At 37.9% G+C, this 24425-nt stretch overlaps 1 protein-coding gene across 5 annotated transcripts in view; it reads right to left on the bottom strand.

Moving 5' to 3' along the window:
* Positions 1-484: 484 nt before the first annotated feature.
* Positions 485-24425, bottom strand: part of rabgef1 (RAB guanine nucleotide exchange factor (GEF) 1) — a 43117-nt gene continuing 19176 nt past the window's right edge. For 4 of the 5 annotated variants that reach the window (XM_068008200.1, XM_068008198.1, XM_068008201.1 and 1 more), the window contains 6 exons: positions 18855-19024; positions 14694-14781; positions 12394-12526; positions 6681-6772; positions 4656-4912; positions 485-3573 (listed from right to left, as the gene is read on the bottom strand). In XM_068008200.1, the coding sequence (XP_067864301.1) occupies positions 3175-3573; positions 4656-4912; positions 6681-6772; positions 12394-12526; positions 14694-14781; positions 18855-19024 (1139 nt within the window). In that variant the 3' untranslated portion in view covers positions 485-3174. The remainder of the gene's footprint in view (positions 3574-4655; positions 4913-6680; positions 6773-12393; positions 12527-14693; positions 14782-18854; positions 19025-24425) is intronic. The other variant, XM_068008202.1, reaches the window with a different exon arrangement.

Below are 24425 nucleotides of genomic sequence, written 5' to 3' on the forward strand. Positions count from 1 at the left end.
TAAATACATGCACGTCATGCTGGAAATGTAATCATGTAGTTTTCAACATACTTTTATTTCTTGTGTGAATTATGCATGTTGAAAATAAATGAAATTCACAGTACTGTCAAGTAATTTGGGAGTGTTGGAAAAGGTAAGACAAGAACAGTCCTTGTAATGATTTTGCATTCTAAAGTAGCAAGTGTTATAGATTGAATGTTTGATATGCTTGCTGACTGACTGCAGTTCTTCCAGTCAGTTAGCATGAACTCTTATTGTAAGTGAGGAAAATAAAAAGTTTTGCCAGTGCAAGAAATACTTCTCCAATAATTGTGAAACATTCCGTTCTAAATGTGTTGCTGGACTTGTAGATTAATCCCGATCTTGTCTGTTCCAAAAGCAATTTTGATCATTTTCTGCCCATTCAGTAGATGGGGCGCACAGAAGCAGCCCCTTGCTCCAAAAAGTTGGACGTGCTGAAATAAAGGACTGACTTCCACAAAAATTAATAGCATTATCCTTTATCTGTATGTGCCCTAATCTCAAGAGCTCAAAATAGACTTAAAGTTTGAGCAATCACAGAAATACACAAATCTTCAAGCAGTGTATGGAGCTGAAGTGCAGCTATTCTATGTGGCAATCAAAAACCTACACCTAGCACTAGACCAGTTTAATTCTTTAATACTTATGTAGCAACTACGCCAAATCTATTGCACTTCAGTGATTACATTACTGAATTATTAGCTATCACAAAATATTATGAATGTATTTAGCAGATCAAATTAAAACTTATTTCAAGTTGCAACACATAATAAAATCAGGGTTCTATGTGTTACAACAACTGAAATTGTAATTTAGTTGAGTAATCAAAAAAAATCCTAAACTATGTTAAATTCTACACAACCCACAAATGAGAGTTTGGTTTCAAAGCAGTTCTAGTTCCCTGTAACAAATAAACGAGAGAATATTTTTGAATGCCTCTATGGGAAGAGCGGATTAATTCTGGGTAGGTATTTTGTGCATCCACTGGCATAATGTAACACATAAATCAGTGAGATTTCATACCCACTGTGCTCACTGCCTTGTATTTATAATTATATGCAAAAAGCATTTCAAATGAAAATGTATCCTCTTTTCAAAAAATGAAATTTTACAGATAGATTGCTCTTCCTGAAGAGATTAAAAAAGGACAGTTTTCCTTTGGTTATTGACACAGTATTTTCTGCTTGTTTAACAAAGTGGATTGAAAAGCCCAGGAAGAAGTTTTAATAAAATTTATAAATACCCAGTATATGAAAGCTACATGGCAACAAAAACTGTTTTTCTTCATAAGATTTACTATTTTGTCACTAATGCTAGTGTTCAATCCTCCAGTACCTCACCAAAGTGGACAATTTTTATGCAAGTCTAGGCATTGAGAATCAGCACAATATTGACAGTGGGCACATCATAGCAAAGGCTGACCCTGCCCTCATCAGACAACCCAGTACTCATTTGCAGAGGGCTTACTGGATAGCAATCAGGAGTGTGAACAATGGCTGATGTTCCCCATCCTTAGCCCAGGATACTGAAGTCAATGGTCAAGCTCTGCACTGCTTCAGTTGAAAGCAGCTAACTCAGCACATAAAAAAAAACTTGCATTTATATAGCACCTTTCATGACCTTAGGATGTCCCTAAGCACTTTACAGCCAATGAAGTACAAAGACTTTTTATGGACCCCTCCTGATCATACAATGTAGGTTTACCCACAGCTAGTGGGGAAGCAATCAAATTAATAGTTCTGAAGTAAAAAAGGAAGCTAATTGCAGAGTCATGGAGCTTTCATTTAAGAATGTGATGAAGCAGCACAACTGCCTACTATATTTTACTCTTTGAACATAAAACCTACACAACGCCAAAGTTTAAACAGATAAGCACAGTTTCCATTAATATATTGTTAGAATATACTTCCATATATGTAAATTGGTCTGGGAACTAAAAGTGTATAAACAGGCATTCAGATGATTTAAGTCAGCAATCAATGTGATAATTGGGATTACACAGTTTGGAAAATTTAGCAACTAAAACTATAGAAAGATAGCCAAGCCAGAGTGTATTTTGTACTGCAATAATAAATAGAGTTTCTTCTTTCAAGACAATGTCTGACCTCTCTGATTTTCAACATCCATAAACCACATTCAGGTTAAATAGACCATGCACCAGACTAATGCAACAAGCACTTTATAAGATTCACAAAGCCAGTTAGCTGGGCCATACCAGAACAATCTCCGACCAGGCCAAGTTTATTACTGATTTGCTTTTAAAAATAAAAAAAAAGGAGTTAGCCAATGATAAATTCAGACAGCATTTCTATTCCTTTTGAATTATATAACACTGGAGACAAAAATGAAAAAGGGAATGCTTTGTGCTTTTGTCCTTCACTCCAAGGACTCCCCTTACAGTATGGGCCAAATTATCAATCTGTAGTACAATGAACAAAAAAAAAATATCTTTAAATTGAAACATTATGTTCAGGATAAGATTACCAAAGAAATATTAACAATGCTACTGATTTTCAGTTTATCCCTAATTATAAAAGGCTGAATTCATGGAGTGGGATCCCTAAAACACTAGTGAAAAATCCCAGAATTCCATGTATTAAAACAAAATTTGACTTATTCAGTTACTTTAAACTAGAATCCCTGAATATTAACTGTTCCCATTGATGGCATCAAGAAAAAAAAATCCCAGGATGATGTTGCAGAGAACTCAGCAGGCATAAAACATACCTTGAAATTTGCTGGCTAGATTACAAAAAAGGTAAAACAAAAGCAAAAGTACTGGAAATCTGAAATAAAAATGGAAAATGCTGGAAACAGTCAGCATCTGTGGATTTACAGATGCTGCCTTACTTGCTGAGTGTTTCCAGCATTTTCTGCTTTAATTTTACATTAGAAAGGTACTGATCATGACTTTACAATTTTGATCTTTTAAAAGAAATTCAGAGGTCAGGCATTAACTTTCGAAATAGCATTTATGCTATAAGTCCCCAACAGATTTACACCATACAACTGAACTACAAAGATTATTTCAAGCATTTCACAACATCTTTAGCTTGAATACAGTTGCACTTCCATTATGTGTGTGCGCCAGAACCATAGTTGCCAGCCAGCAGATTGAACCTCAGAGCACAGTTTCCTTCAGTTTTAATTCTTTCAGCCAATGAACACTTGTGGCTGGATTGGTGGTGGAAGCTTGTCATTTTCTACATTGTCAGAATCGATTGCCGCCACTGGCTGGCCTCTAGGTTTGATATCGAGTGGGTATTTTTCAATAATATCTTCAACCTCCTTGGTCACACCTTCGCTCCAATCAATGAGGTCTTTTTCAAGCTGCTTGGCGTCTGACAGAATTCTTTGCTGTCTCTCGTTCAGCTCTGAAATAAGATTCAAGTTTTTGTACATTTGTTTCAGTCCTGGGCATGTGTCAGGAGACCACTCCTCAGAGTCCTGCTTCTTAGGTGATGCTTGACCAGACATGTAGCGATCAAAATCTTCCTGAGTCAGGTTCAAAGACTGAGCATCCAATTTTTCAATAAAGGCAACTGCACAACACTGCAATTAAGAATGCATTTAAAAGTCATGAATATAATTTAAACATTAACATTTCAAATTTTTGAAAATCATGTTAAACTTTTTTGGCAGCACTGTAGAGTCACTTACTTATAAAACCTCAGGCAAGAACCTTTTAAGTAACACTTTGTTAAATAGAGTGCCACTAAATATACATGTCTAAGTTTAGGGATTTATTTCAAATCTATAATTTGTCACAGGACAAGTTCCCCATTTATTCAATTGCATTCTTATCTATGGAGAAGTGCACAAGCATTGAACAGATGATATTCATTCTATGTACAATTTTATTTTAAAAAGGTCATTAACCCATACTGATTTTGCACCCTCTAGCAAACAATTATAGGACAGTGCTGGAAGGGACTCGAGACTAGATCATCTATTTACTCCATCACTCAAGGAACTAGTGCATGAAACTGAGGAAAGCCCATCAGAGGTCTCATTACCAAAAATTAGGTTTGGACACTAGGATTTGATTTCCCTTCACACCAACTCTTTCTCTTGAAAATTCACATATAATGCTGGATAGTTATTCGCCCAGAAGCTATTTAGTATTGCATCAGGATCCCAGGTCACTCATTTAGGATGTGGATAATTGCTTTTCTTCCACTAACAAAAAAGCTGGTTACTGCTGAAATGTAACTCCCCTTCTGCTTCACAAGATTTGTGTATGAGGATGCACATTTGACCATCCCACATTCCAGTGCTAGACTACATTTCCTTAATTACTGTGGTGCAGTAAGTTAGACAGCAAAAAATTCAACACAATTTTCCAAGACTGAGCTGTTAGAGATATGCTTTTCTTTAAGCTGTAAAGGTTAGTCAAAGAAATAATAATTACGACAGCCTGAATTCTCCACAGATATCATTTTATTCTACTTATGTTTTAAAATAAGAGTAGGGATAATTGAGAATATCACCAGGTTCATAACACTGACAGTTTATTCAAGAAATTATATGACAGTTGCATCAGCTAAGTATTCTATACTGACCATCAAATAGTAGCCCAACATTGTTAGCCATTTTAAGAGGATTCTAAATGCAATTTTTGCCAGAACACTTACTAAATTTGTGAAATAATATCCATCTTCACCAGTCATCAGCCTGCTTGGATTGCAGAATCGTGTAATATACTGGATGTTTGACTGTAAACGAGGTGGATTAGCCTTCAAAACAATGTAGATAAGTGTGGGTAGGAAGTCATCAGCAGAAGCAGGCTCATTCTTGGTGATCTTTATGGCATTGAATATTTGTTTGCTGCATTTTGTGATGCAGGCCAACTTTTCACGTGGAACACGTCTTGAATCCATCTCTATAACAGCTGTATGAAAATGCACAAAATTACTTATTTACATTATTAAATTGGATTTACCACAACTAGCCTCCTTTTTGAGTTTCATTTTGTTCCTTTAAAAAAATGTTTTGAAAATTTGGTGGCGCAAATTTGAATTCATGTGAACTAAAGATTCTTCCTTAAACAAGAAATGTGAATAACTTTTTCTGTTTAACAGCAATAGATTAAGATTCTTCTATAAATCAAGGATACATATTAAAGACTTGGCATATTTTTGAAAGCTGGTTATTTGGTTGGTCTCATGAGTTGTCTCCAAAATTATAATTAGTGTATGTATATTATGAAAATGAGCAAGTATTTATTATTTTGTATCGATCAGTTTCTTTTTGGCAATTTGTTTCTGTGGAAGCAGAGCAGTGTCAGATAAGGTCAGAAGTCAGTCTGCTGTAATGGAATGCTGGCCAATTTCAAGTACCCCCAAATTCTGTTGTACATGTGTCAGATACAAAAGATTCTAAACCAACTTTCATTGTAGAAAGATAATATTTGCAACTAGCCATGTATTGTAACAAAGCTATAATTTAATCAAGTGTTTTGGATGACATTGTAAACAATGATAGAGCCTAAAGTAACAATTGTATAATTAAAAATTAAATTAATCCCAATTTTTTTTACTGTACAGAACATAATAGCTTTTTATTAAAAAAAGATTTTCTCCACTCAAGGTGTGCAGATCTTGACAGCTGGGGATGGTTTAGAAGGGGGGGGGGGTTACTGTTGCACAGATATTGGTTGCCCTCAAGTACCTCTTCCCAGCACCCATTATTCACTTGTGGTTACTGACAGGTTATCTGACCGCAGTGAGCATACAGCTGATCCTGGTCTGCCCTGATTTAATATCCACACATACTATCTCAGTAACCCTACTGGAAGGTTGAGACAAGTAGCAGAAACTACTGATTTTACCCTCCTTAACTCACAGGCGCTGAAGCCAAAGAGATCTTCGTAAGGAGTCGCACAACACCAGGTTATAGTCTAACAGCTTTATTTGAAATCACAAGCTTTCGGAGCTTTGCTCCTTTGTCAGATGAGTGACCTGACGAAGCAGCAAAGCTCCGAAAGCTTGTGATTTCAAATAAAGCTGTTGGACTATAACCTGGTGTTGTACGACTCCTTACATTTGTCCACCCCAGTCCATCACCAGCGTCTCCACATCAATGAGATCTTCCTCACAGTTGCCTCAGCCGAGATAGGCATTGGTCAAAGTTCAACTCAGAACTTCTTAATCCATATGGCGCAGAAACTCTCAGCTATTGGGAAATCCTTTTTTGTACAGTTATCTAGGTGTAGAGTGCACAAGAGCAGCAATATGGTGTACAAGAATGGACAAAAGTGGATGGAGATCTTCTGGCATCGTAACAGCAGTGTACTACTGCTACATAAAATCAATCTTTATATACACAGGTTCAGAGAATTTTTGCATATCTATATACACAGGTTTCAACAATATTTGCACTTTCATTTCACAGCACATGAAATTGTAAAACTGAAAGATTACAAGCTGTAAACAATCAGATGACATGCAAATTTTGATAAGAGCAAAAAGATTTTGAGCTTAAGTAATTACATTAAAAATTGTCAATCAAAAGAGCAAAACAGGAAATGTGTATCTTGATTTTGTAATAAGTTCAACTGTTTAATTTTATTTACCAAGTTCAAATTATTTTGAAAAGATTGCAGTAAAATGGATTTTTTCCATATCAATCAATCAATAATAAAAATTGATGACACAAACCTGTAATTGCCTTTACAACTAATTCATAAACTTCAGGGATTTCTTCATTCACCGGAACACACAACATTTCAAGCGTCACCCAGTGCAGTGCCCTGGAAGTCAGAAAATAGCAGGGGGAAAAAAAATTGTTATCTTATAACTGCCGAACCTCACAATTGTTAGGACAGAAGTGGCTAGAAGCGCTTTTAATTTCTGAATTTACCAAAACATTAAGATTTTATTCATCTGAGTAGAAGTATCTGCTCAAGCTACATAATCCTATCTACTTGCTTCCAACTGGGCCACCTCTACAAGATTGCAGTACTTGCAAAAATTTAAAAATATTTACAAGAAATGGTGCAATTGCATTCTTAAGTCACTGTAAAGACAGTTCTTTTCTGTCAAACATGGAGCTAAGTAGTCTCAAATGCTGGAGAGCCTCTAAACCAAAAAAAATCTTTTCTACTCGACAAGTATTGGGAGGACATTATACAATGTCTGTAATAGCAGACAGCAAGGTTTTCTGGAGGTGCAAAAACAGCAACAACTTGCATTTCTATAGCGCCTTTAGCGTAGTAAGACATCCCAAGGCGCTTCACATGAACATTATCAAACAAAATTTGACACCAAGTCGCATAAGGAGCTATTAGGGCAGGTGACCAAAAGCTTGGTCAAAGAGGTAGGTTTTAAGGAGAGTCTTATAGGAGGAGAGGTGGAGCGGTAGAGAGGTGGAGAGGTTTAGGGAGGGAATACCAGGACTTAGGGCCTAGGCAGCTGAAGGCACGGCCGCCAATGGTGCAGTGATTAAAATTGGGGATGTGCAAGAGGCCAGAATTGGAGGAGCACAGAGATCTTGGAGGGTTGTAGGGCTAGAGAAAGTTAGAGATAGAGATAGAGAGGGCGAGGCCATGGAGGAATTTGAAAACAAGGATGAGAATTTTAAAAGCAAGGTGTTCCCAGACTGTGAGCCGATGGAGGTCAGCGAGCACAGGGGTGATGGGAGAACAGGACTTGGTGCAAGTTACAATATGAGCAGCAGACTTTTGGATAAGCTCAACTTTATGGAGGGTGGAAGATGGGAGGCTGGCCAGAGCATTGGAATAGTCAAGTCTAGAGGTAACAAAGGCATGGGTGAGGGTTTCAGCAGCAGATGAGCTGAGGCAGGGTCGGAAACAGGCGAAGTTACGGAGGTGGAAGTAGGCAGTCTTGGTGATGAAGCGGATATGTGGTCAGAAGCTCATCTCAGGGTCTAATAGGATGCCAAGGTTGCGAGCGGTTTGGTTCAGCCTCAGACAATGGCCAGGGGGAGGGATGGAGTCAGTGGTGAGGGAACAGAGTTTGTGACGGGGACTGAATACAATGGCTTCAATCTTCCCAATATTTAGCTACAAGAAATTTTTGCTCATCCAATACTGGATGTCAAACAAGCAGTATGACAAATCAGAGACAGTGGAGGGTCGAGGGAAGTGGCGGTGAGGTAGAGCTGGGTGTCATCAGCATACATGTACAACTTGACGTCGTATTTTCGGATGATATCGCTGAGCGGCAGCATGTAGATGAGAAATAGGAGGGGGGTCAAGGATAGATCCTTGGGGTACTCCAAAGATAATGGTGTGGGAGCGGGAAGAGAAGCCATTGGAGGTGATTCTCTTGCTACTAGCTAGATAAGAATGGAACTAGGCAAACGCTGTCCCACCCAGCTGGACAACGGGGTAGAGGCGTTGGAGAAGGATAGTGTGGTCAACCGTGTCAAAAGCTGCAGACAGGTCGAAAAGGATGAGGAGAGATAGTTTATCCGGTTCCAGTCACAAACTCAGTTTCCTAGCCACCGACTCCATCCCTCCCCCTGGCCATGGTCTGAGGCTGAACCAAACCGCTCGCAACCTTGGCATCTTATTAGAGATGAGCTTCTGACCACATATCCGCTCCATCACCAAGACTGCCTACTTCCACCTCCATAACATCGTCCGTCTCCACCCCTGCCTCAGCTCATCTGCTGCTGAAACCCTCACCCATGCCTTTGTTACCTCTAGATTTGATTATTCCAATGCTCTCCTGGCCTGCCTCCCATCTTTCACCCACCATAAACTTAGTCACAGTCACATAGGATGTCATTTGTGACGTTGATAAGGGCCGTTTCAGTACTGTGGCAGGGGCGGAAACCTGATTGGAGGGATTCAAACATGGAGTTGCAGGAAAGATGGGCATGGATTCGGCAGGCGACAACATGTCCAAGGACTGGAGAGGAAAGGGAGGTTGGAGATGGAGCGGTAGTTTGCAGGGACGACAAACTAACTTTACAGAAATAAAGTAACTTTTAAGATGTAATTTCTTTATTGCAGAGGGTCACTGAAATTTCTGTATTCCAAGTGAGAGACTATTGTTGAGTATTTTCTATTTTTAAACACCCAGTATTGGCATCAAGCACTTCCAACTCAGGTACAACAGAGACCAGATGCAGAGTCAAGTTGCAATTACTCTGCCCCAACAGCAGAAACAGTTCCTACATTATCACTGTGAATTTGACCTGCTTTCCACAGCAGCTGTTCTTATAAGTTTGAAAGAGGATTGTTAACTTTATTGCAATCTATGTTAAGGGCAGCTCTATGCTTTGAATTTAGACTATGCTATCTTGAAACTGCCTTAACCTTTTGCATTTAGGACATTAAAACATTACAGGTATCATGCAAAAAGATGTCCCTTCAGTCTACATTGAAAGAATGGAGTGTCTCACCCCCAAAGGAATAAGTATATTTGTATCATACATTTTTTTTTACAAAAAAATGGGGGATAAGAGGTGGAGAATTGCTTTCTTTAAAAAAATGTTTTAGATTAGAACACAAGGTCTGCACCAAGTCCGACTCATCCATCACCCTTGCACTCACTGACCTACAATGACTCCTGGTCCCCCAATGCCTCAAATTTAAAGTTCTCATCCTCACATTTAAATCCCTTCATGACCTTGCCCCTCCTGATCTCTAACCTCCTCAAGCCCTTCACCATCCCGAACTCTGGCCTTGTGAATCCCCACTCCCTTCACCCCACCGCTGCCGGACAAAATGTCAGCCAACTAGGTCCCACACTTTGGAATTTCCACCTCAAGCCAGTCAGCCCCTCTACCTCCCTCTCCTCCTTAAAGCCCACTTCTCCTAATAGCTCCTTCATTGGCACACCGTTCATTTTTTTTTATTATTCCTCAGTTAAGTGTCTTAGAAATGATTCTTATGTTAAAAGCAGTATCTAAATGCATGTTCTTCTTGTGGTAAATACTTTAAACAAACAGTGGAAGTTAGATATCAGATTCCACTATGAAAAACATGGTAACTCCCAATTCATTAAACATGAATTGGACAAGACTACAAATAGAACTAAATTAATCTGAATGATATAGAAGTGTAGATGTACAAACTCCTCACAGAAATACAAAAATTGCTGTCTTAGTCAAAAAGTGCTTTATCTGTGTGTGTTTACGGACCAGTTCACTTAATTACACGGTGTGAAATGTTTGTATAAGTTCATCTCGAGGATAACAATCAACCTCGTGTGCCACAAACCTTTTGCAAAGTATTAAGTCAGTTTCATGCCAGAAATTACAGTATGAAACAAAGAATGGAGCACCATTTTTGGATTAGTGCCTTTGAATCAATGTGGAGAATTTCAAGTTCAGCTGCCCTTTTAGCACAACCAAACTTGAACTAACTTCTTTCTTCTGTAATTCCTGGAATGAGAGGATTGTCCTATGATGAGAGATTGAGTAAAATGGGCCTATATTCACCGGAGTTTAGAAGAATGAGAGATGATCTCATCGAAACATAAGATTCTGAGGGGTTGTTTCCCCTGGCTGGAGAGTCCAGAACTAGGGGACATAGTCTCAGGATAAGGCGCCGGCCATTTAAGACTGAGATGAAGAGGAATTTCTTCACTCAGAGGGTTGTGAATCTTTGGAATTCTCTACCCCAAAGGGCCGAGGGTGCTGAGTCATTGAGTATATTCAAGGATAAGATAGATTTTTGGACACTAGGGGAATCGAGGAATATGGGGATCGGGCAGAAAAGTGGAGTTAAGGTCGAAGATCAGCCATGATCTGATTGAGTGTTGCAGCAGGCTCGAGGAGCCATATGGCCTATTCCTAAGTCTCATGTTCTTATGTTATCATGATTAAACACTCAGTCACCTTCAGATAAGGAGTTCTAAAAACACAATTTATCTGGACACCCTTGTACCAGGCTATAAAAATATTAAATGCTCTACTTCCACAAATCAAATGTAAATTTAATAAATTCATGATCTATATAATTCTTTACTCGCTAATACTCTATGGTGTTGTTCACAGGTAGTCTGGGATTTGGTGCAAAGTAGTGATATTTAGCTGCTAAAATGGCACCGTAACTTGCCCTCTCTTTAATACTGCTGCTCAGATGCTCCCTTTTGAAAAGCAGGATAAATGGGCAAATCTTGAGGTCAAAAAGAGGCTAATTGCTGAGGGAACTTTCTGTAGATTTGCAGCTGCTGATTAATTCCCAGTTCCTGCCCTTGGAGAGAAATCAGCTTATCAAGGTCAGAAAAACAATGAAATGACTGGCTTTTTAAAAAAAAACACAAAAGTAACATGAACCTGCAAAGCTAGCTGGATGGATGGATTTGAGGGGGGGGGGGGGTGTATTGACAGTGTCTTGGTCCATTGCTTTAATAAAAACAATGAAATTGATTATTAGGAGTAAATTTGATTATCTGTACAACAGCAATCTGGTAAACAATACTTAAATACAGTTTTAGACATGGAAGATCCTGCCTGACCAAGCTCCTTGATTTCTCTGAGGAAGTAACAATCCAAGTAAACTCTATGATATTATGTATTTAGACTTCTAAAGGCATCTGAAAAGTTCCAGATGAAAGGCTACTAGCTGTGGGGACAGAGTGAGACTTTGGAATGGATAAGAAATTTAGTGAAAGGTAGAAAACAACAGGTACTAGTTAGGGGAGTATTGTCAGGGCAGGAAGTACTGAGTTGGACTCCAAAAATTGGTTCTGGGATGACTACTGTTTCTAATTTAGATCAACAACTTGGATTCAGGAACTCAATCAAACTGGTCAAATTTGCAGACAATGCCAAACTAGGAGGGACAGTGGAATCAAAGGAGGCAGCCCAGAAATACAGAATGAGTGAAACAAGATATGTGGGTGGGATGAACATAGCTGGAGGCAGTGCACAGAAGAGTCATGAGGCTGATTCCTAGTGTAAGGGGTCTGACTAATGAGAAGAGACTGGAAATACTTGGGTTTTTCAGCTCGGAAAGGAAGCTTGGAGAGGTGATCTTATCGAGGTATGCAAGACAGTAGAAGTTAATCTGGAATTTTACTTTTAAATTATACTATGGGAGTAGGACAAGGAAACACAGGTTCAAAATACTAAAATATAATTTTAGAACTGACATCAGGAAGTACTTCTTCATAGAGAGTTATCAACATTTGAATGGACTTCTGAGCAGAGTGGTGGTAGTAAAAATCCTAGAATCATTTCTGAAATAATTAAATGCAGCAATGGAGGGAAAATAGGGTCATTCTGGATGGACGCATTAATATAGACAAATGGGCTTACTCATCCATAATTATGTTGTGACCTTATGAACAGGTGTATGATGATTTAACTTTCTTTAAAGTATCTTGGAAAAACCTATTACATAATGCCTAGCCTCACTTGAAACTCAAATCTAACAAAAGTAAATATCCTCACCTGATTCTTTTCTGTACTGCAAGGTCTTTCTTCTCATCATCAGTTGTCTCTGGGCAAAACACATTTTTGTACAGTCGCGTCATGATGTACTTTTCAATCTGGTCCATTACCTTCTCTATCCGTTCAGAAGAACCTGAAATGGCAATTATTGATATATAAAAATTTGTCTACAGGGCAAAGATGATTTTATCAGCAGAAAATACAACAGAACCTAAATGGGGACCACTGACATTATATAGCTGGATTATTTAGATGTGAACATTTTGCAAATGAATAGTAAAGCACTGCCACAATGTGGAACTTATTGTGGTGGTGTTACAAATGGCGACAAAAGTAACTGTTGAACAAACCTAAAATGAGCACTTTGCTTTTGAAGGTCAACAACTTATGAGGAACACAACATTAACATACAGCCCTGTAAGTCTCAATCCTTCTAATTGGAAATCAAGCACCCAATCATTTTTCTTACTTTCAAATAATGGCATAGGGTTGAAGGGGGGGTGGGGGGGGGACAGGGGTAGTGCAGGGCCAGGCTGAAGAATGGGAAAGAGAGAAAGAGGGTCTTTGGCAAAGCCATGAACAGCATTTTGCTTACTTAGTGTTGATTTTTCTCCTAAAATAGCAGAAATATTTACAATTTTTCCTCTCCTTTTCTCTTCAAGGCATATTCCTTGCTGGGGTACAGTTCCACAAACATCAGTCATCCTTTGCTGTCTCACCCAAGTAGCCATTATTCATAGGTGAGCCTTAAGTGAACGTTAGCAGGCAACTTGGGTTGTGGTGGATGGGGAACACAGCAGCACCCAATCCTGTCCTCACCCAGTGTCGCACGCATGCCTTTCCAGCTGGAGTCACTGGATAATGAGGAGGAATGGGAGCACTGGTCAATTTTTACCCTCTAACACAGGGGCACACAGAGACCAATTGTAATGCTCTTAGTCTTACTCCAGCTGTAATCAGCTAACTTAAAAAAAAGACAGGATCGAAGCTGGGTCATTCCTGGTCGTATGACTCGACTACTCACTGGATAAACTCCAAGTTATTTCTTTCCCTTTGAATGGAACCATAACATGTTAAACAAGTTCCATTTGAATTCCTTAAAAACGGAAAGGAGAAAATAAATCAATAGTTTTAACTATGTTCACTTGATAAGATGATAGCGAAACAATCTCTGCAAAATTATAAAAAAAATTCTAAGAATGCATAGATTCCAGGTAATTTATTCATAGAAGCCAAATAGGCAGAATGGAAAGAAATCAATTTATTTGAGAATTTAAATTTACAAAAAGGGATGTGTATTGGTTTTTGGAACAAGTCACTATAGCAGATCACATTAGTAACTTCACAAAGCACATACTAAATAGCTGTAAGGGCAATTAACAGATATGTGAACAATTGTAAATCAAACTCAGTAAACTGAGTATACAATTAAGATACTTGAATTTAACCACAGTCTTACATGAGGAAACGTATTAAATAGTTCTGCAGGTCACCAAGCCGTAAAAAAACAAAAATTTGGTTGCATTGTATGCATCTAGAAATTGTATAATTAGTTACATTTTATTGCTGTGTTGTAGTTAATTAATTGATTAAAAGTAATCTGCTTTTAAAAAACCAGGAGAAACATGCATGTTCCAGCAGAACAAAAAAGATGAGAATATGTATTTTTTTTAGTACTAATTTAAACACACATGCTCAACCAGCTTTCACAGTAATTTGTGAAGATATGTGCGTTGAATTAGTATCAAACTTTGGGCAATTAAGACAAACACTCCGAAACCAAGAAACATTCATGTGCAAAAATAAGCTGTATTCTAGTATGCCACATATTACAGCAATTATTGACGCACACCATTCTAGATTTTTGAACATTGTATTTGTGATGACCAAGCAAAGTCAAGTTCCTCTGTGATGATAGCACATGTTGTTCTTACACAAGTAATGGCTTACTGCAGACACCTTTTCCATCTTCAGGACACAAGCTTAACTGAAAACTAAACCGGCCCAAAACAAAGCCCTTACAAACCAATGAGCAGCCCAATCCACTGAGACCAGTGTTGGTAAAGTGACAGGTAAGGCAAACTCAGATTACTACCACTCAGAGCAGAAGTGAAATGAAAAAGAAATGAATTATTATGGCAACAAGAGTAAACAATACAAAGGACTGGAATACCAAACACCACAATTCTATTGCCGGACAGAACTCTATAGATCAAGACTGAAATAAGTTTTTAAAAATCTGTGTGTCAATTTCGTGTTATGGGCTTCATTTAAAGAAAATGTAGCCCAAAGCAAGGTACCTTTAAAACTGGAGTGAGTCTGCAGCCGGTCAACCATGTTCTGATAGAAGTCCTGCACGCACTCAGACTGCTCCTCAATGCTCAATTCCTAAGAATTAATAAGTTAGAATATAACAATTTCAGTTAAGTATTCACAGCAAATGAAGAATCTATTTCTGATATAATCATTGCAAAAATATAAATCACAAATGTACTGTTAAAAAGGGAAACAACTTGCATTTCTATAGTGCCTTAAACATAATAAAACACCTCGAAATGCTTCACTGAGCCAATAATAGACACCAAAAAGTGTAGAGAGGGGAATTTGGGGAGGTGACCAAAGGCATGTACAGACATAGGTTCCAAGGAGCATTTTATAGGAAGTGAGAGTGCTACCAAAACGAGGGTAAACGAGTGTGTTCCAGAAAATGTGGAGTCAAGACAACTTAAGTCTGCGGCCGGAGGTGGAGTGGAAAGAGAGGGGACGCAAAGGAGACCAGGGCCAGAGATGTGAAGGGCCTTTGTTAGCATGCAAGACCGAACAAGACTAGAGGTAGGAAGGGATAAGGCCACGGAGGGGCTTGTAGATGGAGGTGAGGATTTTGAATCTGTTGTACTGAATCGGAAGCCAATGGTGGTTGACACGAATAAGCAATAGGCGACTGACTTATTGCAAGACAGGTGACAGAGTTTCATATGAGTTTCTGTTATGCAGGTGGAATTTGGGAAGCTGGCAAGGAGAGTGCTGGAGTAGTCAAGTCTGGAAGGTGATAAGTAATGGATTAAAGTTTCAGCAGCAGTTGGAGAGAGATAGGGGAAGGCAATGTTACAGGGGTGGAAACAGGAGGTCTTGGTGGTGGCTGGATGTGAAGTTTGAAGCTCAGCTCAGGGTCAAATAGAACACAAGGTTGCACATAGTTGGGATGGGCAAAAAAGGCAACCAAGGAGAGGGATGGAATATGGCGCTAAAGTGTAGATTTTGGCAGGAGCTGGATAAGATGGGTTCAATCTTGCTCACGTTAAGTTGAAGATAGTTCTTGCTCAGCCATAACTTCACATTGAATAAATGGTCAGATAGTACAATGATGGTTGTGTAGTCAAGGGTGATGGTGGAGGTGATAAAGCTGAGTATTATCAACTTACATATGAAAGCTGATCCTATCCCTACAAATGATGTCCAAGGGGCAGCATGTAGACGAGAAAAAGGAGGCCAATGATGGAACCTTGGAGCACATCTGATGTGACTGAGGGTGCAAGGAGAAGCCACTGCAGGAATTATGCTGGTTAAGATGCAAACAAGCAAGAGCAGTGACATAGAAGACACTAACATGAGAGTATGGAATTGTCCACCTGGTTGAAGAGGACAAAGAAGGAAGCTGCAGTATATTACACCACAATTGCAACCCCAAAGGATGTAATTGGTGAATGACCAAGGCAGTTTTGGTTCAGTAGGCAGGATGGAAACTGAACTGAAGAGATTTGAACATATTTTGAAGGGACAGCTGGGAGTGGAAAGGGGTAATGATAAAATGTGCAAGGACATGAGAGAAGAGGGAGGTTGCAGGCGGAGCAGTGGTTGGCGAAGTCGGAGCAGTCAAGGTAGGCATTTGAGGACAGTAACACTGGCAGTCTTGAAGGGGAGAAGGGATGGAGCCCAGTGAAAGGGAGCCATTGACAGTTTCAAATCACTGGCGATAAGACCAATGGCATAATTCCACCATTGAGAGTTGGAAACACTTCACACAATTCAGCAATCTTTAAATTGTAGATTTTCTAATGCAAGTACTACTGTGCCATTTCTTATCTTAATACTGGATTGCTACTCTAGACCAGCCAACTGGATAAGACATGGGTGCAGAAAGGGGTAATGACAATATAACATTATCTTGGTAAAAACAAAAACTTTCTGGTCCAATTTTGGTTGCCTTATTCTAGGAAGGATATCAAGGCCATGGAGACAGTGTAGAAGAGATTTACTAAGGTAATACTAGGGATGAGAGACTTTAGTCATGACGAGAGGCTGGAGCCTAGAGAAACTAGAACTCTTTTCATTAGAGCAAAGAGATTTAATTAGAGAGAGGTTTTGATAAAGTATATTAGTCAGCGAATTTGTAACTAGAGGACATAAATTTATCACCACCAAAGCAAAGGAAAAAAGGAGAAATTTATTTTATGCAGAGTTTTTAGGACGTGGAATTCCCTCAGACAGTGGTGAAAGCAGAATCCATAATAGCTTTTAAAAAGAAAAATTTAAGGATATGGAGAAAGGACAGGCATTCGGGATTGAATAGATAGCACTTTGAGAGCTGGCAAAGACACGATGAGCCAAATGGCCTCCTTCTACGCTGTAAAATTCTATGGTCACTGTTGGGATTTGTCAGCAAAAATAGCTTAAAATGCTTTAATGTAAGTGCAGACTTTTATTTGGTGCTCTCCATATTTATTAAGTTTACTTGATATGTTTTACTGTAGCAGTTTTGCAAAGTATATTCTAATTGAACTTCGACTGATGGACTAATAGGCAGCTTTAGGCATCAGCGATTATGTTCTCACCTCTGAGTCAGAAGATTGTGGGTTCAAGTCTCACTCCACAGACTCGACCACATAATCCAGGCTGATACTCCAGTGTAATACCGAGGGAGTGCTGCAATGTCGGAGATATCATCTTTCGGATGAGATGTTAAACCTATGTCTGCCCTCTCTGGTGGACGTAAAAGATCCCATGGAACTATTCGAAGAAGAGCACTGGCATTCTCGCAGTATCTTGACCAATATTTATTTCTCAAACAACTTCACTAAAAACTGATTATCTGGTCATGTATCTTATTGCTGTTTGGTGGACTCGCTGTGCGCAAATTGATGCCGCGTTTCCCTACTTTACAACAGTGGCGGCACTTCAAAAGTCTTTCATTGGCTGTAAAGTGCTTTGGGACGTCCAGAGGTTATGAAAGGCACTGTATAAATGCAAGTCCTTCCCTTTCAACCCCATTTCTTTTTAATGTTCTGATTTTCAATGCTCTAGTCATACGTAGGAATTGTAAACCTTCATTACAAAATCATCAAATATAAAATATTAGAGAAAATATTAATCATGGAGCTTTTATAGATCCCAATTACAATCACTGCAGGCAGAAATTCTACTGAGACTAAATTGGCGCCTCTATCTTCTTTAAAACCATAGTATGCATTGTCAATTTTGTTCTAAATCAAAACAATATTTGGTATTGATAGTTTTCAATGCAATTATAGAACTATAGAACTCCAATTTATTTGCTGGATATTTACGTTAATTTTACAAAACACACAAACTGGTAAGAAAACGCCTAGAAGTTCTCATTTTAAATACTCATCAATGTACATTCCATTGTCATTTCCTAGAAGGTGTAGGAATACACATATATAAAATCTTAAGACCTAATTTAGAGTACTGTGTGTAATATTGGTCTCCACGCTACAGGAAGAATATTCAAGCTTTAGAGGGCACAATGCAGGTTCACTAGGACGTCGCCTGGGTATGAGGAAATACAAACATGAAGAAAAGCTGGGTCTTTTATTAATTATAGAACAACATAAGTTTTTAAAAATATGAAAGGATGGGGCAGTGTAGATAAAAGCAGACTATTTCCAGTAGTTGAGGGGTCAAGAATAAGGGGCTATCGAGAGGACATTAAATGCAAGATTTAGAACAGAAAGCAGGACTAACTTCTTTACACAGAGTTATGACACCATGGAACTCACTTCCAGGGTTAGTGGTTGAGGCAGAAACTATGTCAACATTCAAGATTAAATTGGATAGGTGGATGAAGGAAAAATAGTTAAAGGGATATGGCAAGAGTGGGTAAGACTATTTGGTCATGCGGAGGGTAAATGCTAACACAGACTGGCTGAGCCAAATAGCCTGTTCCCGTGTTGTAACTTCTTTCTATTCGTATGAATACAATTACACAGGTTAGGAAGTTTGCTTTGTAAAATCTTATTAAACACAAACTTTATGGGTCCTATTATAGTTAAAAATCTGAGCATTTTAAAAAGGTCACTAATCACTATCATAATATTTCAGTTAGCTCTTAGAGATTAGATTATGTGCAGTTCTAGTATCGGTAGAGGTTAAATATTATTAATGTTCATTTTTATCTCTAACTACAAAAGACATATTTGAAACAAACTCCTTTCAAATCTTACCTTTTTATGCTGCATAGACTCAATAAATCCTCTGCATTGTTTTAATATATCTTGGCCAGGCCTGCGAAAGCTCTTGAGGAAATCAATAAAATCCTTAGAAGCTCGTTCTGTTTCTAGGCTGGCCTGCCTATTTATGGATGGACTTGGGGCTTTGACCTCCTGGCTGTCTGCTATTTTTGATAAAATTGTAGAAATGAGAAACCCAGTGTTCAAAGACCTTTATGCCAACGGTTTGTTTCACTTAACGTTTAGTTTGTTTGAAGGCACAATCTAATTTTGTTACAACATATAGTATATTTTATACCAGAAATGCAGTAATATCTGCAATGTAACCTCAGGGATCTAGTGCTGAGGAATCCATCCCATTTATACCATGGATGGATTTTATTTTAACTTCACACTTTGCAACTTTGTTCCTAGCTACTGTATCTTTCCTAATGGCTGTGAAAGATATGTGCAATGAGAGCAAAACCAAATCACTGGCCTTCACAAGTGACTGAACAGTTCTGCCCATCACTGAGTAGAAAGCAGTCTCTGCCTCCAACAATTACTGCCAAGGGCACTAGACAATAACTTCTTTGTCAGTCTCAGACACTCCAGAAGTCATAGCACTTTCTTGCTTGCTTCTGTGCTGGCACAGAAATCACAGCAAACATCTAAAGTAAATGCATCATAAAGAGTTCTGCATGCAGCACAGTACTTCAAACCAGGAGTCAAATTAGTTTCCAGTACTTAAAAAAAAAATCCCCAATGTTAAGTGCAATATTTATTAAAGATATCAATAGGCTAGCAGTATTAGCTGACAAGTATTTTAACTGACTTATTAATTGGTTTAAAATGAACAGATTAATGCTGACATAAAATAACAAACATAGGAATATGAATGCATTGTGTTCATCCACTAGAATCATCAATTGCAATTTCTATCCTTATTTTTGGAGCTGAAAAATATAATACACTGACAAACAAAATTATTTGAAATAGTTAAAAGCCTATACAAATATTTAAAACACATTAGTTAAATTTAGTTATAAATTATATAAATATGTTCATAAAACATTCCATACTGAATATTTAACATGTTTAATTCAACAATTCAAAGTTGAGGTTTTAGCACAAATTGATATCAAGCATGAAATAAGGGGAATAAAGCCCTACTAAATGGCCTTTAAATTACAGTAAAATTACTAGAATAATGGAAATTACAACTAAAAACCAGAGACACAAAGAGCTCAGAACTGTTACTAATTTAAATTTCAGAAGTTAGATAGCCATTGAGTTAGCTCCAAGGAAGAAACCCAAGTGGCAACTTTTTTTTTAAAAAAGCATAGATTTCAAATTGTATCCGAGTTTGAAAACCTTATTTGAAGTATATGGTAACAGAGTAAAACACACAAGTATTTTTTATTGAAGACTTTATGAAACATGGGAAGATAAGGAACCAAAGTGTCATTTTAACCCTCCACTTTAGTAATGTATCCATTTTAAAAACAAACTTTTCAATTGCTGGTTGTACTGTATATCTCAACATTCAGAAAAAGCTCAGCTACAGAGATTAAATTTAGTTTTGCAGCAACTGCATTTTCATTAGTTTAATAGGTATTTTAAATGACTTACTCATGGTTCCTATAGAAAAAAAAATCAACTGACCTCTAGCAAGAATTATGTGGGCCATGAAATAAAATTTAACTTTAATCATTTTGAAGTTAAGCATTTAGGCACAAATTTGTTTTTCAAGTTTGTAAACACTATCAAAAGTAATGTAAAAAAATGTGAAGTTATTTAGTTTTACCAGGTTGACGGGGATGTATTTGTTGTGTGATCATGGGCACATCACAAGTTTGTGATCAGCCTAAGAGTTGGAAACATTTTAGTCAGCCATGTAGTTATATCACAACCCATTGCACTTTTGCATAGGTAAACAAATTATGAAATTTTTGATATTCATTTTTGTGTTTTGTGGGATGACAGTATTGGCTGGATAATTAGATAGTACAGACATCTCTTGCTGGTACCCTTTTCTCTCTGAAAATTGCAGGAGAATGGAAATGTATAGAAGACACCCTACCCTAGATAAGTTGCAGTCCTTTCACACTTCCATTATAAATAGGAACTTACACTGGGAGGTATTACAATTGTGCTAGTTAATGAAGGACTCCAACCTCTAGTTTCGTGGACTTGAAGGAGATTAGTGTTTACCTTTTGCTGAATGCAATACAAAAACTCAAAAATAGATTGTTATGCAAAGTTCTGTAACAATTTTGAGCCCAATGATAAATTGGTTAGTACCCACCTCGCAATTTGCCAGCAAACACTGTAGTGAAATGAGGGGCAAAAGATTACCAAATGAACACAAAGCACAATGAAAACAGGCACACATTCTCCAAGTACATGCATATGAAAAACAAGTGAGAAATTGAAGTAATTTTATAAATAAATTTAAAAGTGTCACTTGCACTTTACACCAAGATGAAAGCAGTTTTGCAGAAATGCAGTGTTTAAAATCAGAGTTTTAGTTAAAGTAGCAATTATTATTACAATCCCTAATTTAAGTGGTGTTTGTAGGCCTCAAAATGAAGTTTCATATATTTATCACTTGCATGTACTATCTTCCCAATTCAATAGAGCCTAAACACTGCTGCATCACTGATATTTTCCCACACCAGACATCCTGTTGCCTTCCTGATTGACATTAAGGGACAGTTTAGTATTGTGATCCATGCTCACTAGGAACTTGCCCAAACTAATTTCACACACAACCCTTGCAGCCAGCAGTTAGAGGAGACTTGCCCAGTCTGTGCTGGATTCAGATCACCGAGGCAAAAGGCCAATCTCTAACCAACTGCATCGCTCAATCACTGGAGCTCATAAGAATTCAATTTTACTCAAAAATTAGTGGCAAAAATAAGATATTTTGTTGGATAACCTTTAGGTAATATTTACATACGCATTTCTCCTGAAAGGTTAGTGGATAACCTCTTTTACCTAGAGGGTTTGTAAAATGGATATACAGAGAGCCAAGGAAACCAATGAACATAAGGCCCAAATCACAACTCAAATCTGTAATTTCAATAACCGTCAACACATTTTACCTTACAAGTATATCTCATTGAAAATAAGGACTTGGAAGGAAATTGGGCTAGAAGGTAAAAGCACTGTCCTGGTGTATTAACATAAGTAGTTTGTAGAAATGTATCTGTGATCAACTTGGGGTGTTGGGTGCACTCTTAATAAGCATTTGCCTTGTTGAATAGAAAGTTCTACAATTAAATATTTAATAAGTGTCATCATACTTTGGGGAGTGATTGGATGCTTATATTTATCTGCATTAAAAAAAGTGTTGAGTATTGTACACAAATACTCAACACAATATGTAATATTAGTAAGCATATAATATTGCTGGCTATGTCATGGTTAGCATGGACCCAATACACACAAGAACATAGTGCACCATTTTTTGTTTTTCTATCCTTTTTAAAAACATCTTACACACCCAAATCCTGATTCTGTTGGGGCAGAGTGCAAAAAGCATCCAATTGTACTCTATCTGACCTAAGAGTGCATGATACTGATGGAGTGTCCAAAAGAAAAAAAAGTGTTCAATTACCAGCACTAGCATGCCTCATCTTGATATAGTTACTAATATTCCTTTCTATATCTCTGTTCTATCCTCTCTCCTCTGTCCATTAGTGATGCCATGAGAGACGAACTAGATAAAAGTGTAATTTGCTGCAATGAATAAATGGAACAGCGCAACTCATCTTTTTCACATACATATTGTCTATTAATGCCTCAGTGCATAGGTTGCTTGAATGCAAAACAGCATAATAAGCAAACAGCAGCCACTTCTACTACTTCCAGAAGCTTTTTGTGCTCAAGGTAAGTCCTCAAATTTCACCAGCCTGCATTGATCTTCCGAATTCGTACTGTTTTTAACTTCTTAAATCGAAGTTAAAAACAGTACGAGTTCTAACAGTGATTCTTGTGGCACTCCACTCAGCAATTTCTCCCTCACCCTGACATCATTTCCTAAACATGCATTGCTGCTTCCTACTACCCTTTATCCAATTTCTTATCAACTCACAGGTCATATCCTGAATCCCCAACTATATGGACTTTTCTCTCCGATTCATCAGAAAACATTAGCAGTTAGTGAATGCTAATCAGTTTACCCCCTCCCAGCTTTACAAAAAATGGTCACAGCTCATTCACTTCTACAGCACTTGAGCCATTTATCACCACCCACCCCCCCCTCCCAACTGAACCTACTCTCTACATGAAAGCAGTAACTAACTCTGTTGCTACTGACATTTCAGTTTACATAACTGGTGTGGCAGTGGGGAGAGGAAGATTAAAAGCAGTCTTGGATAAGCAAAAATTTAATTAGTTCCTACAAAAACCACCACAGTGCCTCAATGAACTGGACACATATTTTGTAGATTTATAATGCAATTAAGTGGATGTTTATTTCAGCTGTGCTTTCTGCCAATTAACAGTCTAAAATGTAATTTTAAATCAGAGATGGCTTATTATAATAAACCAATTTTGTAATTGTTGATGGGTTGAAAAAAGTTGCAGGAATGCTTTTACTTTGATTACTTTTTTCCCCATATTAGGAGCAAATATGTCAATTCTCATGGGAATGTTTACAGTACAATATGTGCTCACCATTTTTACAGGCTGGATTATATACTTTTTCTAAATTCTGAATATACTTTGAGGGACTTGATTACACTATATTATAATCATTTGAATAATCTTGGTCTCATTATTCAGAAAGAACTCCTCTGAATAGGCTGCTGTGTATCCTATAAGCAATAGAGAAATTTAGGGTGGAGGCAGAGAATACATACATACATTTTATATAAAAATATATGCTTTAAAATAAGAGAGCAGGGGTTAAATTTTTAATAGCCATAGTTGTTAATTTAAAAACACAAAATAACTCACCTGCAGTAATTGATATGGGTAATTATAAAGTCAAATAGTTTACTTTGAGTTTCTGCATTGCTTAAAGTACTTTGCTCCATGGGGAACTGCAGCAGGATTGGCATGTGCATATTTTTATAAAGGGTGGGGGGGGGGGGGGGGGGAAAGAAAGGAAAAAAAAACCTAGAAAAATTTCAATTTATTCCAATTCAAAAATTCAGTGTTAGACTTCACATTTCTGATTCACTACCCTGTAACAGGCGTGCCAAACCATTTTACTAACATCTTCAGCAGATACAGATTCTGTGCCAATCAGTAGGCAGGTCTGGTATTATTAAGGGCATAGCACATTTGTGCACTAAAAGTCTGCCACGAAGTGTCAGGATTTAAAAACACAGCAAGCTCCTGATCATGGAGGGAAGGCACTTCTCCAAAAGGGAAGAGGGACAACCCATTGTGCTGTCACATGTCCTCGAACTGGTTACAGATTAAGCAAATGGTGCTTGCTGCAGAAGAACAGAACCGCATTGCTTAATATTCACAGCAATCATAACACAAAAAAAAACTGTGTAGACATCAGACTTGATCCCAGGTAATGGTTACACATTGTACTTGATAACATTTGGATGTAGAAATTTATAA

Source organism: Heptranchias perlo, chromosome 28, assembly GCF_035084215.1.
Source record: "Heptranchias perlo isolate sHepPer1 chromosome 28, sHepPer1.hap1, whole genome shotgun sequence".
Taxonomy (NCBI): domain Eukaryota; kingdom Metazoa; phylum Chordata; class Chondrichthyes; order Hexanchiformes; family Hexanchidae; genus Heptranchias; species Heptranchias perlo.